The sequence below is a fragment of the Oculina patagonica genome, chromosome 8, assembly GCF_052425735.1.
Source record: "Oculina patagonica isolate OP01 chromosome 8, crgOcupat, whole genome shotgun sequence".
In the NCBI taxonomy this organism is placed as follows: Eukaryota; Metazoa; Cnidaria; class Anthozoa; order Scleractinia; family Oculinidae; genus Oculina; species Oculina patagonica.
The window spans coordinates 19,318,945-19,338,411 of NC_135765.1; the positions used below are offsets into that span (position 1 = coordinate 19,318,945).

General features: G+C 37.5%; 1 protein-coding gene across 1 annotated transcript in view; it reads right to left on the reverse strand.

The window, feature by feature from the left end:
- Nucleotides 1-1,865: 1,865 nt before the first annotated feature.
- The window catches only part of LOC144662822 (immunoglobulin superfamily member 10-like), a 36,966-nt gene continuing 19,364 nt past the window's right edge, over nucleotides 1,866-19,467 (reverse strand). The window contains exons 4-7 of the mRNA XM_078523772.1: nucleotides 15,877-16,149; nucleotides 6,120-6,395; nucleotides 5,689-5,774; nucleotides 1,866-3,437 (exon numbers count right to left, since the gene is read on the reverse strand). Of these exons, the coding sequence (XP_078379898.1) occupies nucleotides 5,692-5,774; nucleotides 6,120-6,395; nucleotides 15,877-16,149 (632 nt within the window). The 3' untranslated portion in view covers nucleotides 1,866-3,437; nucleotides 5,689-5,691. The remainder of the gene's footprint in view (nucleotides 3,438-5,688; nucleotides 5,775-6,119; nucleotides 6,396-15,876; nucleotides 16,150-19,467) is intronic.

Here is a 19,467-nt window from a genome sequence, read left to right on the forward strand (position 1 = left end):
TGGCGCTACATAAATGAAGTATTTTCTAATTCTACCCTTTTCATTGAACTCAAAAGATACCATGAATAAAAAAGGACTTTCTTTAGGCGTCGATTCTGAACGGAGTTTTAAAACAACAACGACAGCGTCACCAAGGATAAGGTCGATTGAAAACTCAATTTATAGTTGACTTACAAATCTCGCTAGAACTACTGTTCTCATTCAAATCTCTGTTCCGGTTGAAAAACGGAATATCGCAGACAGCGCTCGATTCAAAATAATAAGTAATGATGCATAATTGAAACATTACGCGTTGTTGCTTTACTGAAGAAAAAGAATTGTACAAAAATTATAACACACGTGTGCACGTGCTGAGTCGCCGAAATGCTAATTACACCTTTTGAATAGCGTTGACCGGTGTGGCCTTTAACGTCTTTATTAATATTACCGCCATTCGACGAAGAAAAAATTGTTTGCTCGAAAACATACAATCTATCCTGAAAAGATGCGCTGTCAGCGAGAAGCCTTTGAAATATATAAAAGTCGCCAAACAAAAATATGCGAAAGTCGCCAAACAAAAACTTTTATGAACAGAACAATAGCTTGCGCGTGCTTTGTGCATCACGAAAATTTCTTAGCTGTCCTCTGCAAAACAACAACGGACACACTCACGCAGTCTTCACAGACGGAATCCTGGAAGGCTAACAAGTCCTTTGATTTAAAACAAATATAGAAGAATGCTCAAGAAAGAGACTAAAGGAAATCAAAACACCAGACGCTCTTTTGTTAACTCTTTCTTTTGTTAACTGCAGAACGTTGTTGCTTTTGCTGCTTCGACAAACACCAGTTCCGTCGATGTGTTAGAACTAGTTCAACTTTCTCGATTTACTTCCGTTCTGGGAAATTTACTTTCGCTTAGACCTACGAGCATGCGCAATAAAAACCAGAAGACCAAGGTTCTACCTGAAATCGACCTGATCACTTCCAGTTTCCCAGAGTCCGTCCCGCACCGCTGACCGACGGACTCTGGGCTCGAGATTGCCAATTGACCATAGCAGGGATGTCCAATATGAAAGACGTAAGCTGACATTCACCTTAAAGGTCAAATGAACAGAAATTTCAAATTGCCATTTTAACCAACCAAACACTTAAACTATCCATTATCGAGCGAAATTAAGAAAAATTGTTGTTTTCCGAGCCTTAAAGCGCGAAATACAGCAAAAATACAAAGATTTCCGATGGCTTCACGAAAACGTTTTTCAATGACTGCGCACTGAAATGAAAGGAATGGAACGAGTTTGTAACGTCATAATTGTTGTTTTTGAAGACAACCGCAGACCAATTCCGCAGGCCGCACTGGTTGTCAAAGTTCGAGACAATAGAGTGATCTTGCAAACCTCGATTCTTACATGCTAATGAGAATCGTTAAATGCTAATGAAAAAAAAAAAAAACATTAGAGACTCCTGATTTGTTTGCATACCAGCGTGCATACTACCTATGTCTCACATTATATGCAAAACGACAGCAAACAAAATTTGAACTTGCTTGAGCTATTTTTGAGCTTTAGGTATGTTATTTAAAAAAATGCGTGTCCTTGAACAACAACCAACGAACAATCAACCGAAAAACGGCCGAACAGAACGAAATAACTGCTTGAAATGTCACTAAACAGATTTATTTTAATTCTCAAAGTGCGGCCTGCTGAATCGGTCTGCGTCTTCAAAAACACCAATTATTTCGGACAATTTTCCCACAATTTTTTTGAGCACTCTACGATTATGAAGGCCTAAAAAAGCATTTTTCAACTTGCAAAATCTCTGGGGATATGTTTATTTGCCTCTTAATAAACACATGGGCAAATGATAAAAAAAAAATCGAAATTTCTGTTAATTTGACCTTTAATAACCTATTTCTGAACTATGGTCGCCATGTTGCACAAAGTCGTACGGAGGGCACACGCGCCCAAGAACCATGACGCTAGCTAGGATGACCATGAAAAATCAAATACATAAATCTCCTTTTTCTATGGTGATAGGGCTCCGCTCCGCAAAAGTTGGTGTTTGTTTAAAATCAAGTCGATGATCCTATACCTTGCTTGAATTGAATACTGGAATCCCGGACGAAACAAAATGAGACAAACGCATTTCACAGATTTTCGCGAATTTCTTGACTGGCAAGCTTGTTAAAAACATATTATCCCTCTCTCTCCCAACTCAATGTTGTTTTATGGGGTTTGCATTTCACCAGGCTTTGTTTCCATGAAACGACAACAGTGACAACATTGAAATAGGGGAGGGGGGGGATTGACAAAAATGAGCAGTAGTAACAAAACTGGTGAAAATTAGCAAAGTGTCTCAACCGTTTTGGCCGGGATTGTGGGCACTTTCAAATTTGCCGCATGCCGCCATGTTTGTTATTTGTGAAGCTCGATGGGGGATTACGACGTTATTCTGTGGTCATGCATTTTAAACGGCAGATTTGCGTTTTTGGAGATGTATACGTGCTTCTTAGCCTTTTTTCAGACTGAAATTTAGATTTCCAACAACGCAATGACGTCACAAATTACCACATAGCAAACATAGCAGCAACCAGGCATTTTGAACTGAAAACTGAACACTACGTATTTGAACCAGATACAGAGATATCGACTTAAAAACCCAGGACCCGTTTAAGAAAAGCCATTAAAGGGACACTGTCACGGGGATTTTAATGCTTTTCGGTAAAAAGTACTAAAATTGGCGAATAGTTCTTCTCGTACATGAAATGCACCTACTATATCAAGATGGAGATATAAAGTTAATTGTTTTTGAAGGAAGAAGGGAGTCATAATAATTTTAGGTGTTTTTCCAATCCACAAGGACAAAACTTGAAAAAATCAGCCTGACTTTTTTAAAAGTTCCTGATGGCATCACAACAACATCACTTGTTTATCGCTTCACTACACTTGCATGGTAATTTTAACCAAATAAATTATTAGTAGTTTCCATATGTCTTTAGGCTCTTGAGGTTTTGAAGTGAAACTGGTGACAGTGTCCCTTTAAGTACAGAGGAACCTCCAGTAAAAGACACTCTTGAGATTGCGTTCATTCCCTGTTTACAGGGGGTCGGAGAAAAACAGACACTTTCGTACCTTCAACAATAACGTGCCGTTCAGCTAGTTAAATATGCCAGCTGCCTATGCTATGAACATTTTGGCAAGTACAACACAATGGCACACAGTGTTGCATTGCTCTTGAAAAAGATACACATGAAGAAGAGTCTGCTTTTGAAAAGGTTTATTTTGATAAGTGGACCTACTAAACCAGACCTCGAAAAGGGTTTCCTAAAAACACTGTGAAAGAGAGTGCGCCAATAAAAGAGATGTCTGCTCACTGGAGGTGTCCCTTAACAGGAGATAATATCAAATATGAAAAGAACCTTCTTACAATGCACCCATCAAAACCGTTTTCCTTTTTTCCTGAAAAAAAAAATATGTATATATATATATATTTTTATATAATAAAGACAAAAATATAAGAAGCACTTACTTTGTGTACAGGCGATAATACTTATGCTTTTAATCAGTGTAACAATTTTGGTCAAAAGACACAAAATGGTATAGATAGAATAGAAGTCCTTGTCAATAATAAGACACTGACCATGATCTATAGGATACGGATAAGCGGATTTCGACCTAATAAAAACAAAATAGTTAAATATAGTCGTCCTTTTACTTTCGGCCGTCCAGTTATTCCCACAACACCAGGGTAACCAAGCTCGTATTGAACCGAGAAGTCCTGGATGCTAAAATATAGCCCAAGAGTTCCCATGCCCACTCCTTAATTAGGGGATGGAGAGTGCTTATTGATCTTATCATAGGAATATAACTTACAAAGCATTTTGCAGTGGATTTCAGTTGACTTTGGCCGCCCGCTTTGCGAATTTCGTTGGGAAATTGGAAACTTTGTTACGAAGTTGCCAATTACGTTGCGAAGTTTGCGAATCAAATTGCAAACTTCGATACAAAGTTCCGAACTTCGGCTCGAATTTATTAAAAACTTCTGTAATTATGTTATCAAAAAGGGCTTTGCTACGCTAAACTGTTGGAAACAAATGTCATAAAAATAAAAATATAAAAGGTTCGAAAACTTTTATGTTCAGCGAGCCGTAAACATGTTGTCTCGACAAATTAGCGTTCGATGTCGCATCGCGTCGGCTTCGATTAAAATCAATTTCACATATACAGCTATTTCAGTTAACGTTGTCCGGATCAAAGCTTAAAGACAAGACTGAAAGGCAGTATGGGTAGAAGAAGAGGGCAACTGCACGTGCTGAATACTAAAATATATAATGACATGACAAACGCGAATTTACACGTTTTCTATTTCTTCAGACGTGAAACAAGTTGGTTTTTGCCATACTGAATTTTAGAAGAATTTTCAAAACTCAGAGCCAAGCGACAGTGAAAGTAAAGCTACTGAAAATCGTCCTGAGAGGAAAAACAAACTCTTGAATTCGCCACGTGCGAAATACAAATTTGTACATTTAATGAAGCTTATATGCAAATTTGCAGTGAATACCCAGGACGCCATACGGTCTTGCCTTTTAGCTTTAAGCTTTGAACCGACAACGTTTATTGAAATAGCTGTATAGGAGTAAACCATCCAGTTTTATCCGGCTCACAAACGCAGAAGACTTAAAATTGATGATGATGCCCCACAGAAATCGTTAAATGTGTATTTTCATACAAAAAACTTAAAATTTCACAAAATTTCTGCATGCATAAAATTTATTTATCGGCAAAATTAATCACTTGCGTGATCGCTGATGCGAAACGTTGTCTTACACTTCAAGCTATTTCAACTTTCCTTGACCAGTTCTAAAATCATCGAGTTCAGATATCGCCATGACTTTCAAGCAACATGTCTGGTTTCTTCTAAACTACATGTACCAAACTTGGAAAGTTCAGATGGGCCGAAGTTGGGAACTTTGTACCGAAGTTCGCAATTTGATTCGCAAACTTCGCAACGTAATTGGCAACTTCGTAACAAAGTTTCCAATTTCCCAACGAACTTCGCAAAGCGGGCGGCCAAAGTAAACTGAAATCTACTGTAACAACACAAACAAAATCTATGCGTTATAAAATTAATGCAAATTTTCGAAAAGTTATTTTACATGCATTTAGTTCACACGACTGATTATAAACGGTGTTAAGTCAGCATTAAGTTTTGTGAAAAGAACATGTGATATAAATACATCTTACTGCACATTTGAGTGTGTAGTATTGCTGTATACATTTACGAGCCTTTCAGTATTTACGAGTCAAAATGCAAATGACAACTAAAAATGTACAGCGATACTACATACTAAAATGTCTAATAAGAGTTTGATTATTTGCCTGCGAATACAGCCACCTCTCTGCCCTCCGACCCAAATCAGGGGTGTGGCTATGTATGGGTGCAGCTTATCCACGCAACTTTACAGTATATCTACATGCATAAACTCCAGTGTCTGCAGATAATTATACTGTAATGACACAGTGCTGCCTGCCTCAGAGATAGCATCAGCTTTGTATGGGAAACCACCTAGCAGTTGCAAATAAAGCTTCATTGTAAGACTACCCCACTTTTTGCAAGACTGAGTCACAGTTGCACAGTGCCACAAAAAACCAATACAGTGTAGAATTGCACTTAAGGGACAAGCTAAAATATGAAACAAAGCTAACTTACCAACTATTGCAGATTAAGAACTGACACGAACAGAACAATGCATACAATGAAAGAAAGTCCAGGGGTGGTTGCAACACTAAATATCTCTATGAAGAACAGAAAAGCAAACACAATAATTACAATACCTTCTATTTACGACAATGATTGAAAAGGGAGGGAAGGGGTACTTCTCCTGGTTTGTAAAATTATTGCCATTTTGTGCCACTACTTTTTATTACACTGTTTATAGCTCCATTTTTCAACACAAAAGAACACGAGGGAAACATCAAGCAAACCGAGTATACATGTACATGTACATGTAAGTGCAAAGCATGAATGGGTTTTTGTAAACAGATTATCCTTAAATGTTAGTGCATTCAAAATTACCGGTAATATTAACCATTTGTCAGCTTATTTTTGATACAGAATTCCTTTGAAGCAACACTACTTGCCTGCTGCAAAAGGTCCTCCTCTCCCAATGACTTCACTCTCATCAATTGCCAGGACTTCAATATAGACTTTCACAGAATCTGCTTTATTGTTTGGGTCCTTGAGGTCTAATTTGCTGTGAGGAATCTCAAGTGAGTTTTTGTCTCCAAGAAGGCTTGTGCTGTCAATGTCTGCACCATGTACTCTACAAATGTAGTTCTTAGCGCCCTTGACTTCACTCCATTCGAATTTGACACCTTCTCTGAGCTGTGTGTTATTCTTGGCTGCAATTGACATTTCTTTAACAAAGCAAAACTGTTACAATGTATTTCAATTCGTAGCATACAGTCATATGCTAAGTTCATCATGTCTATTCAGACCAGTAAGGGTAATTATTATACATTGTAGTCACTAGCTGTCTTCTCATTCGCTAAGAGCCTACAGCTAATTCTGGGAATCCGCACAACGTACAGATTAGTGAATAATCTGCTAGCAGATTATTCACTAATCTGTAGGTTGGCACGCAATGCCCAGGGGGGGTTCTCCGGCTTGTAAATGACGGGTATGATCGAATGGAGGCAAAACTCAGGACCCAAAAAAATCCCTAAGTCTTCCGACATTACCCAAAAAAATCCCTGGACCAAAAATAACCTCCAAAAAATCTCTTGTCAATTTACCTCTAAATTGCCAGGAGGGGCAATAATATAACACAAAGAAAATCATTAAAAATTGAACGCTCGTGCTTGTTTATTCATCATACCATAAATACGCCAAGGCCGCGCCAAGGCACTTTAGTTCGTTTTTAACACCCAAAAAAATCCCCTATTTAAATCAAATCACCCCAAAAAATACTTGCCTAATTTTCCAACCCAAAAAAATCCTTCGATCATCCCCGTCATTTACAAGCCGGAGTACCCCCCCCCCCCCCCTGGGACGCAATGCATGATTTCCAAGAGCAATGCTGCAGGTATCTGGAGGTGAAGGAAATTCATAGTTTGTCTACTTGCTTCTTCAACCTAGAAATGATTTGACCTAAGGTGAAAAATTGCTTGACGATAAAAAATTAATTCTCAGAAAACACAAAATGACAGAACTGACATAAATTGGGAAGGAACTATTCCACGAAATACTTTAAGGAAAAAGCATTCAGAATAAAGCAGGATGAAAAAACCGGAATTGGCACAAGTTTTGAAACGGGTTGAAATTGTTTGTCATTATTTTCTTTTCCAGAAAAACAATGTATAATATAACAATTATTAGATTCAGATTTTGTGATATTCAGAAAAAATCAAGGTCTCGGAAAGTGTTATCAGCCTCAGCATTGGGCTTCGGTTGATAACACTTACCTCAACCTTGATTATTCCGGATATCACAAAAACCTCATCCAATAATTGTTTATAATTACTTTTAATTCAATGCCTTTTTTCTTCTTTTTCATTGGTCGAGAGCCCACAATGTGATCTGCAAATAACAGCCTACAAATAAAGGTCTGCTCATGCCCATTAGCGTCTGACAGTGATTTAGCTGCAAATAATATTCTGCTCATGGGAAGTTGTGTACACTTCCAAGAAAAACGGCAGCTCATTCTTCAGAGATGAAGAAGAGCGGTTTGATTTAAAACAAGGTAATACCCCCTCTGAAAAAACAGAAGAAACAGACTGTTAAGTGATGGAGCTTCCTAATAAAAGATTGTTATTATTATTATTATTTTTATCAACAGAATTTGAGAAATTAGCTACAGGCTTAGTTCAAATCACCAAACCGGGAATCACACTTAAAACAGCAAAAAAAAAAACAAAGATGGCAAAAGAAATTCCCCTTGATGTATTTTGACAATGTCTGAAAGAAAGAAAATTGGACAAAGACCAGCTCATATCATCGAAGGTGACTTTACACTTTGGTCTTTTCCCACTTTCCGTGTGAAAGCCAAAGTAACCCGTACTTACTGTATACAAAAGGAAGGGCATTTTGAAATACAGTAAAAACCCACAAGTAAGAACCTACTATTTTTTCAGGGTTAGCGTACTAGAGCGGCCAAATTAGCAGCCAACCAGAAATGGCCTTTTTTTTCCCTAGAGCGGCCAAAAGCGAAGCCCCTGTGCAATGTACAACAAAGAAAGAAGGGACGAAATATCAATATCGAAAAGCCCAGTGTTGCTGATGTTTACACGGCAAACATGAGTGGCGTTGACCGAGCTGACCAGCTTTGCTCGTTTTCTTTTGTTGGTTATTCCTCTCGAAAATGGTATAGGTACATTTTGGGGTTTTTATTCAACCTTTCAGTCTGAGATGGGTTCATTCTTGAATCAATTTCCCGTACTTCCCAGGAAAAAAGAAAGCGCCCGATGATCAGCTTTAGGCTTGATCTGGTGAAACAACTAATCAATGGTTTCAGCCAAAGAAAAAGAAAGCGAAGATCTCAGGAAGCCCAAAATCATTCTGTGGCTCGTGAAGAACATAAATCTGTTCATGTCAAGGGGAGGAAGAGGAAATGTGTTCAATGTATAAAAGCCGGGCGAAGAACGCCAAAAGGATATAAAGTAGTGTTGGAGTGGAAATGGATGTTTAGCCTTCCGTTGATTGTACGTGACATGTGCTTTCGAAAATTACATTATCCTGTGCTATCAACATGAAATTCACGTGAACAATGACCACGGAGCATGGACCTTGAACTCAACACCAGGGCCTTTGCTCCGCTGTTTGCCCATACACCATTCATTCCAGTTGGAAGAACAAAGAAATGACAAAAATGTGCCCACATTTTGCTTCAAGTCAGCTAATACAGTCAACTCTCGTTAAAGCGGACACGCTCGGGGCTTCGGTTAGTGTCCGTTATAGCGAGAGTCCATAATATCGGGAGTCATTTCCAGTCAAACCTTATTCGCCAGGGATCTGGATTTTGTCCATAATAGCAAGTGTCCGCAATAGCGAGGTGTCCGCAAGGCGAGAGTTGACTGTACGCTTTAAGAAAGAGCAGCTGACTTCAAGATTAGTCTGAAGGCTGCTCACTTTTACTTGCTCGCAATAATAAAGAAATAATAAATGTTCTATTTTGTGGACATTTCACCGATCGGCAGGTGAAAAAACAGTTCGGCCTTTGTTGCCAAAGGTGCATGCGCTCAAATAAGAGGGCATGTGCAATTTAATTGTTGTCCAAGGTTTTAAAAGCCCATTTTTGACCAAACATTTCCTGAATACCTACCGTACAACCTATGATGAAACTTTCACCATTAATTTATAGGGTTGTTAAGTTTAAAATCAAAGATCTCTTCGAGATATCGACTTTTTTTGCATGAAGTTAGTATGAGTAGAAGGTTTATCCTGGGCATTGTTGTTCGAACATATCATGGAAGAATTCAAACGTCTTTCAGTTCAAGCATTTTTTTATTTTCGCGGAGTAAATGCTGTACTTGTCAGTCGCGACGGCTGGGTGCTTTGCGACTCATATACTTTGGCTTGGTTAAAAAAGGTAAACTTTGAAGTTTGCCTTTAACATGTTTAATCGAAATAGTTGTTTCCTTTCGAGTTAGAAAGATTTCTACTCGGCTTAATGCAGAAAAATAACGCCTGATCGCAGGTTAGGTTACGCACGACAGAGTTACCTTTTGTCTCGTCACGCAATCTTAACCCCACATTGAGAAGTAAATTTTCGTTTGGATATTACCAAAAGCCGCTTCTCCTCGTTATTCTTTACCTTACGGCTACACATCCCATTTCTAACGACTACATTTCCAGCAAAACAGTTGCTGTTTATTTTTCTAATGGCGATGCATTAACTTCTGAACGGAAGAAACGTTTAACGTTTACTGCTTCCACCGGAAGTAATTTCACAACAGGCTACAAAACCGACACTTAAAAGAAGACCACCAGCTGCAAGTCTACAATGCACAAGACCAGTTTTCTGTTTTAAAGAAATGCCGCACGAAGTTGGACTGTTTAATTTACGAAATGCTCTTTACTAGAAACATAAAGCCGAAACTTAACACGCAATCAGATTCTGTGCGTGCTAAACTGTTTATTTAAAATCTTAATATGCTAATATATTATCACACCCTAGATCACTATATAAGCCTGAACTCCGTATTATAATTTTAACTTGATAATGATGACATGGCGTCATCGAAACGTCGTTCTATTTTCCTATCGCTTATTTTTCTTCTCAAATGTTTCACAAAACATTTTGTTATTCGAAAGCTACAAAAACACTTATAAATATCACTTAACACATTTAATGATGTTGCAATTAGCGAAGCGCACTAATGACGTCACAGAATTTGACCCCCGGTGTGAGTCAAAATTCGGACAAACAAACCGCTCTGTAAGAGCAATGTCCCCCCCCCCCCCCCCCGGGGAGCAATGTATGGTTGGCGGGCACTTTGGAGGCATATTTAGCGATTGTTTCACAAAACCATGGCCAGATTGGCTCGGACTTCGGAAAGCCTTACCTGTGCAACGTAGAAAGCTCAAACCGTGGTTTGAAACAAAAGGTTTGTCAAACAGAGCGATTATTCAATAAATGTGTAAAATGTTTTGAATGGATTATAAAGGCCCAATTTGCTGCCGGGATTTGCTGAAAGAAAACATTTATTTTTATGAGAAATGCAAAACGTTTACACTGTTCTTAGTGGCACATTTTGCAACACAACAGAGCTAACCTCAGATTTATGCCACCACAAAATTACACAAAGAAACGCTCGTCCGATCGGTCCCCTTGCCTGACCCGAATATTTAAAGAGGTCAATTTCGTTACACAATTGTCGCGGCAAATACTATTTAATATACACTGTTCGAGCTCGGCAGCTTTAGCTGCAGTCTGTAATAGTAATGGGGATAAATAATAGCTTTATTTAAATCAAACCCGCCGTCAATTCCATTAGAAAGGCGTTTGAATAGCATAATATTTTCGCCCTCTATCTATCATGTGTCGAAACAGATCGGATGGCCGGCGATCAGTGCCGTCAAATTCGGGAAGAATTCTGAACTTCTTGCAACCGATGATCTTTCCGGTGCCTAAATGAAGCAAACATACAAGTGCTATCCTTCGCAATTATATAATTCGATAGTAATTCGCATTCGGCAGCCTGGATAATTTTGCAGTGGAAATCAAGGTGTCATTACCGGATCTTCGACTAATAAATTCAATTTTGGGCCCTTTTTTGGATACCTTCAATCTGTTTTTCACTTACTAAAGCAAAAATGTTTGAAATCTATCATTTTTCGAGCCTTTCAAGAATCTCGGCCTCAAATTGTGCCTTTCTCGCCCTTTTTTTCTTGTCAAGAATGCGTCCCCTCCATACAAAGCCTTTGCCAAAACTAAAATTGTTGTCCGACTCACGACTCACTGTGGTGAAATCTATTTTTAGTAATTAGTGCGCTTTGCTAGATGATGTTGCAATTCTAAATTGTGCAACTCAGCAGAAATAATCAATTGTCACGAAATGAGTTCCCTTTGGTTAACTATTAGCAACGTTTTAGTGTGTTCGTACAGATCGTGCGGGTAATGTTTAACCTCCTGACCTCTTTCAGTAAAATCTTTAGAAAAGCAGTCACTTGAGAAACACACAAGTCGTGTTTGCGTTAGTCACGTAGTGAACGTGACTTGAAATTTCCTTTACCACGTCATCTTTTGCTTTTCAAAACCACATGCCTAGCCGCAAAAATGTCTGCTTACGCAAGCGAATATTTATTTTGTTCCGAATGTTCAATAAAATAACCCAAACCAGTTCATTTAAAAGAAAGCCAAATCACGCCAAAATAAAGAGTAGACTATAAAGGCTATCCCATTGTGTTTCTCCGTTTAGCGTCTTCCGACAAGCTTTTGGTAATTCCCCTGGCGCGATGACCTGTATCCCGTGCTTTGACACATTCTTGCTGAGCTTGCAACTTACGTTTCGATAACGTTTCGATTCTCAAAATACCGTAAACTCAAAACAAAAATTGGGATATCCAGAAAATAAGTCGTTGTTTTGCAATATTTAACACGTTCCGGGTAAATTGTACGACTTGTACTCGCTCCGAGCCAAACGCTTGAGTAACACAACAATAAATATTTCACACAAACAGAGTGCAGAGTATTCAAACTGAAACAAGACGCCTAAAGCTTAATGCTTAAAACCGGGCAGTTAATGTTTAACTACCTGATTAGACAAGTACAGCAAAAACTTTTAAAATACCATTTAATTTATATTGAGTAACACGCAAGTCTGTGGATTGCTTGTCCATGCTTGGACAAATTCCTGCTTAGGCTTTCAAATTTTTATTTTTCTTCCGAATACTGAATAACCTAGGTGTTGAAAACGTTTTGTGTGCAATCTTGAATAAATGAACTCAAACCAGTTAAATGGCAGTACAAATGAAAAATGTACCACACCAAAAAAATGGGAATAAGAACAAGAAAAGAAAGCTTTTCAGCTTTCAAACATGCAAGCTCTTCACGTCAATTTTGGGAAGCAGTCACGCAAACGCAAGTTCTTGATTGCGTGATTCATTGCAGGTCATTTCTCCATCGCCGTTCGGTTCCGACTGAAACTCAAAACCCTTGAATGAGAAACAAAAAATATATATTTTATATTCCTCGCTAAAAAGAGTGGAGTAACCAGAAAATTATAGTATTGGCTCCTGCTCGAATAAAACGAGTCACATAAATAATAAAAAAAAAAAACGAATAAAACGAGTCAAATTTCAAGAATAACAGAAAAATTTCTAAGCAAAATTACAAAAGAAAATAAAAAGACTAAAAAAGGGCATGCATTAGACCACACGTATTAGATAACAGATGCTGCTAAAAATCTCAACTAAATGTGAAAAAAATATTCAAGATGAGGCGAAGAAACATTTGAGTTGCATTAAAAATTTTGAATCCTTAAAAGCCGTGAAAATAGCATGCGGTGATAAAATTTAATTAATTATACGCGCCAAAGGGCAAGTTTTCATTTTTGCCGTCTATTCAGTTTCACAGGATGGCTTTAACGATTTACATTCCATTCTAGTTTGTAGAAATTATTATATTATTACTTTGCATTTCCATTTTGTTTTCTGAGTTCTTGAAAAGTGTGCAAGTAAAGTTTTTACATCATGAACAAAATAAGGTTCTTTTGTTGTGTAAACATTCAATTCGTCTGTGACACACGGACTTTGTCGGCCCAACTGTACACGGATGGAAATAGTCAAAATGGACACAATTCTTGCTAGATGAAAAGCACCTTCAAAGTAGAGTCTGGAGCCGTTTTTAAATGCAGGAGCTTGCTGCAAAAACATTGCGTGACTGATGTAAAAAAGCTTCGACCTCAGCGACCTGTCGAAACAATCACCGGTTTCGGACTCCAGAACTCGCTTGAGTCGAACGCTTGAATAAAAACACAAAAATATATCTTTCACGTTTAACAAAAATAGGGGTATTAAATAAAATTTTAAATGCTCCTGCTGAGTAAATATCAAAAGTGCGGGATCTGAATCCTGGCCAAGAAAGCGGCCGAGTGAACTACTACGACAAATGACGCAAATATGTAAACATCACATGGTGCCTCAATCTATAAATAGATGCCGTGTTCGTTTCAAAAGCCTAAAAAGGCAACTAATACAAACGTGAAAAAATAAAAAAGAAGCATGAAAAAAGTTTTAGATGAATTTTTATTCAAGATGGGGTCAAGAAACATTTTAAAAGGCAAAAAGATTTAGAAAATTTCAAAAACGTGAAATTTTGCATGCCGTGGTAGAATTTAATTACATGTATTAAATTACCCGCGCCAAGATTTCATTTTCATTTTGCAGACCATTTGTTTTACTTGCTGGCTTTACGGATCCCTTCACAAATTGTACCATCATAGTTCGTAGAAATACTATACCGGCATTACAATTTTGTTTACTGAAGTCTTGGGAAGTGTTTTACATCAAGAACCAAAATAAGATTATTTTGCTGTGCAAACATTCAATCGTCTCTGATACGCGACTTTGCCAGCTCAACTGTGCACGGATGAAAATGGACACAATTCTTCCTATTAAATGAAAAGCATCTTCAAAGTATTCCGGCTCAAAAATGCTCTGGCTACCAGCCGTTTTTTAAAAGAGCAGTTATGCGTAAAGCTTGCTGCAAAAACATTGCGTGACTGAAATAGCGGTTTGGAGCTGTCAAAACAATCACCGGTTTCGCAATCCAAACGCTTGAATAACACAAAAATATATATATTTCACGCTAAACAGAAATCTGGGTTTTAGATAAAATTTAAAATAGAAGAGTGATTTAATAGCCGGGTTTAATAGCTCCTGCCGAATAAATATCAAAAGTGCGTGATTTGAATCCTGGCCAAGGAAGCGGCCGAGCGGGTCTGGAACGATTTACCGACAAGACTACTACGACTACTACGATGAAAAAATTCCGGGCGATTTATGAACCGGGCTCGGCCCAGTCTCTGCCCGGTTAAATAGGTGAATGATTATTTATAGCTACAAGCGAGAGATCGCGTGACATGGGTCTGACGTAGTGGTAGTTTTAAATAGCTTGGACATGTCCAAGCGGTCTTTGTTTTCGCTATGTGATTTTAGGTTAAATTAATATTAGCGCCTAAAGACTTGTACTAGTAAAAATTGCGTTCTTAATCGTTTTAAACTTCGCTGCCTTCGAGCGCTGAACCCCTTACATTCTTAATTGGTTATGTGACGTAAGATTTGGGCTACTCACGTTTTTGATTCTTATATAATGTTTGTAAATTTGACAAGTCACGAGCACAACTATAGAGTGACACTTTACAAGTCACGCGCTTTGATCACCCACAGCGGAAAGTATTCCCTTGAGTTAACAAGAATGCAATCCCTTCCGGTTTAGATTTTAGCCTATGTAAACGCTATTCTCCTACTTTTTGCTTGTAAACAAGCAAAAAAAGTCGAAAAAATCTGTAAGACAAATTTTGAACATTTTTTTTTGGCAAAATACCACATTTTCCTATTTTCTATTTCAAAGCCAATTTCTGATTTATGAAATTTTGAGGTAGGGTCAAACAGGCAGATTTGGGGAAAAATAGCCATTGAAAAATCTACTAGTGCCCAGTCCTCTCTTAAGCACTTGGTCGTTCATTTTTGCTGTTTATTGATTGTATATTAGCATTTTTATTGTTCAATTTTTTTTCATATGATGGTTGTCGTCTGTAACAATCAGTATTAAGGGGAGGATAAAACATTTCTGAACATTCTACAAATGAGTTGAAAGTAAGGTTCTTTTATCCCCTCATACCTATAGTAAGCCACCTTAATGTGCATTGTATCATTTAAAACAAAGCGTACAGTTGTATCCAAATGTTGTCTTATGTTGTACAAGTATTCAAAGAGAACCTTGTTTTTTAGCCCCCTTTAAGTAGCTCATAATGGTTAATGCATTCCATCTTTGACATTCTATCAGAGCTACACCAATAATGTTGACTTGTAACCCTCCTTTTGATTACAAAAGCTAGAACTCTATTTAGCCGGCACCTAAAACAGACTTTAGGAGCTTATGCTGCATTGACATTCCCAGCTCTGTTAAAACTGTACCTTAAAGGACCCTAGTCAGCCTCCGCCATTTTCGATGGCATCACAATTATCAAAAATACATGTATGGTGAAGCGAAATCTCATTGCATAGCTGTAAGTTGTGTTACTAGAAGTCAGCTGTTTACGTTAAACAGTTTCCAAGTGAACTTTTTCGTTTAGACACGCTCCGGGTAAAATATAAAACAAAGACAAAGGTGTGGCTGACTAGGGTCCTTTAACCTGGCTTGTAAAGATGAATCAATTTAAGAAATGTACTTACTTAGTCCTTCCTCTTGAAGGTTGATGGAGACAAGAACTGGATCAGAGTCAGTTTCTTTCAGTCCCTCAGCACTGCATGTGTAGTTTCCAAAGTCATTTGCTTTGGGTGTAATGGGTAAAATAGTGTTTCCTGTTTTCTGTACAGTCCCATCAGGCAATGTCCAGGTAACATCTGGTGGTGGAAACCCACGGACAGGGCAGCAGATTGTTGTAGGCACACCCCTGAGTGCATTCTGGTTTGTACTGGGGCAGGATTCAGTGCTTCGAATGAGAGCTTCATGTTCATAAAAAAAAGGTAAAGAAAAAATATAAATCCAGAGAAAATGTTGTCCACAAATTAGACTCCTTACAAGACATACCGGTAATTCTTTATGGACAAATAACAATTAAGAATGTACGAAAGTGTGTCACTTGGGTCACTCTTGTTACTCAGGTCACGGAAAAGTGCCTAGATTGTCTGTACTGGATTAAGCAGGTTAATGTAAGACAAATAAATTTAAAATGGGACAAACAAAACTGTTTGTAGCGAGCTGGTGTCTGTAGGGTGCTGTTCCACTGTAGTAGCTTTTCCCTGCCATGGTAACTACTTTTAACGTCAAGGGAGACAGGTCCCGCACATTATCATCGGTATGCATTATTATTGTTGATTTGTTAAATGTAAACATGGTTGACTAGCAAAAGCTGTCTAGCTAGTTATCCTTATTATTTCTTATTTTCGTGCAGCAAACCATCACAGGAAATTAAGAAAGAGAGTGCATTGTTGTATGTTAATTTGTTTGTTGTTATCCTTTTTCTCCTCGTTGCACAGTTGGCTTTTATTTTGCATATTTAAGTTCATCTCGCAAGTGCGAAAAGAAATGTCACATTCTGATTTGTTGTTCGTTTGTAAACTAAAGGTCAACCCATGAACCCTGCTTGGGTATAAGTTACCTTAAGGTTACTATTTTTAGCAGCTACCATTACAGAATTCTGCCCACTGAAACATGTCAAACAAGAAAATGCAAATAACCTAAAAATCAAACACAGAGCATGGATTGCGTAACTTACTGTCAATCAAGTAATCCCCTGTGTAGGTCAATTTCTTAAGCATTGTGTTTGCTTAAACGGCGGAAATAATAGACGGTTATTTGTGTTTAGTCCCGGGAATCAAATACACATGTAATTGTCAGTCGAGACGATTTACGATTTGAATCAGTTGTTTATACTTTGGCTCGGTGAAAAAATTTAACTCTGTCGATTGCCCTCTCTCTTAACAGTTGTTATCTTTCTAGTGAGAATGATATCCAATCAGTTTAAATAAGGTTCCCCGGCAAAATGAAGGTAAATAACACATGCAGCAAATTAAAGCGACAACTTGTTCACAACACGAGCCGAAGCGGTGAGAGCCATGAAATATTCAGTTGCCTTCTTTCCAAAGTGTTTTGCTCTGGACTCAACAATAATTATATAATTCTCGTCGGAATTCTTATAGCTTGCTATATTTACAACAAAGATATTTTCATGGCTTTTGGTTAACAAACCTGGAACAAGACCAAGATCAGCCTTCAAAATGTAAACAACTTTATGCAAATTTCGTGTTAAAATTTGACCATGTTCAGAGTAACAAATTTCATTTGGCTTAGAACCGCTTTCATTTGCTGATATAAAAACTGCTTTCTTCACAGAAATCCGAGCTTTTAACAACAAGGTTGACTTGGAAAGTTGCTGAAATCACAGACAGATGACTGGATTTCCAAAATTTGGCACGATGTGGATGGCGTTTTGAACTTTGGTCGTGAAATATTACTCATGAAGTTTTGCATAAACACTTCAATGAAAAGAGCTTGCCAACACTTCCACACAATGCAAAATTCCTTCATTTCCATCAGCTTTGTCCTCTACAGGACTCAGGGGCATAACTTTCAACTCTCTTTTGGGAATTTGTCACTCCAGGATCTAAAGAAACTGAAAACGACGGCAGCTTTTGCAATCTAATTTCCAAGGCGTGATGCCCGTAAAGTGTCATGGGTACCCCACTTTTCCCGGGCGACACGTTTCAATTAACATTATTTATTTATTTATTTTTATTTTTTTGCAATAAAAAACTTTATTGGTGTTAGGGCTTACAGTATAAGGAAACAATAAAAACTAACAGGAATAAAGAAAAAACTAAGAGACTATAAAGGTATTTACATGCGTTACAATTTGTTTTACATACAGTGCATAGTAATTATACAAGGATACAAAGAAAACGTAGAAATAGTAGCATCAGGGTGTCAAGTGACAAATGGCACTTAGAAAATAGGAAAATAGGAATGACAATGTCCAAAAAATAGGAAATAAATAGGAATTCCCACCTCAAAATAGGAAAAAATAGTAGGATTTCTTTGAGTTCTATCCTCTTAACACTCCTAACAGCAACTTTGTTCCACAACCCAACGCTTTAATATTTAACAGGCGCAATGGCATACATCCACAATGTATTGCATATAAACAAAAACAAGTGTTACCACCTATGTGACCGAGCACAACTCATCCTACAATAATTACCAGATTCCAAATTTCATTAGTTTAATAAGCTTAAACTGTGGGCCCCAAATAGTTATGTCACACTCAAAGTATGTCACACCTTTAATATTTTTCCGCCTGTTTCCTAGACGCATTACTTAGCGGTTTGTATATGCATATCCGTAGGTGTTGTTTTTTGCGAAATGCAGAATTGTATCTAGGTATATATACAGGTAAACTTGATTACAAGTATTGTTAAACTCCCTGAAGAAGTGTGCGCTAGTCACACGAAACGCGTAGGAGAAAATAAAAAAGTTTTTGCATGCTATCAAAAGCACTGAGAAAGTCTGGGCACGAGTTTCAGAAGAAAATCACTCATAAAGGCTTTAAAGTGGTCTTTTTTGACATGATGTTTCAGTTTTTTTGTAGAATTTCATTTCAAATATTTCACAATGTTTCTGTGTACCTAGGAAAACCCTTAAAAATAGGAAAAAATAGGAATTTCATGAAAAAATAGGATAAAATAGGAGGCAGGCCAAAAAATAGGAAAAAATAGGAAAAAATAGGAACTTGACACCCTGTAGCATTGAAAAAAAGATAACGTACTTGTATTTATGAGAGAAAAAAAGAAAAAGAAGAAATATTTCTTTGAATTCAGGCAGTTTGTTATTTTGGATCGCGATTTCTCTTTGTTTATTAAGTCTTTCTTTTAAGAGTGACAGAAAACTTTCGAAGCATAGTTTTTCATCGTGTAAGCATTTACAGAATATAGAGTATTTCGCAATGAGAAGCGTGTAGATTAAAGAGTATGAGTGCGTCTTTTTGTCAAGAATTCCATATAAAATCATATTGTTTGATAATGTGTGATCTTTTCTTTAGTTTTGCTGGACCACCAGTTTTGAAATAAATTCCAAAAAGATAAAGTTGAAGAGCAGTGTAAGAACATGTGATCTACAGTGGGTCACACAATATTCTTATTTTAATGTTCTGTATCAGTTTGCGGCAATGTAAAGTTAATGTAGGTTGTATCTGTTGAACAAGGGTAAAGAGAAGAGTCTTATTTCTTTACATTTTCATCCCAGAATTTTCTGTGTCATAATGACTC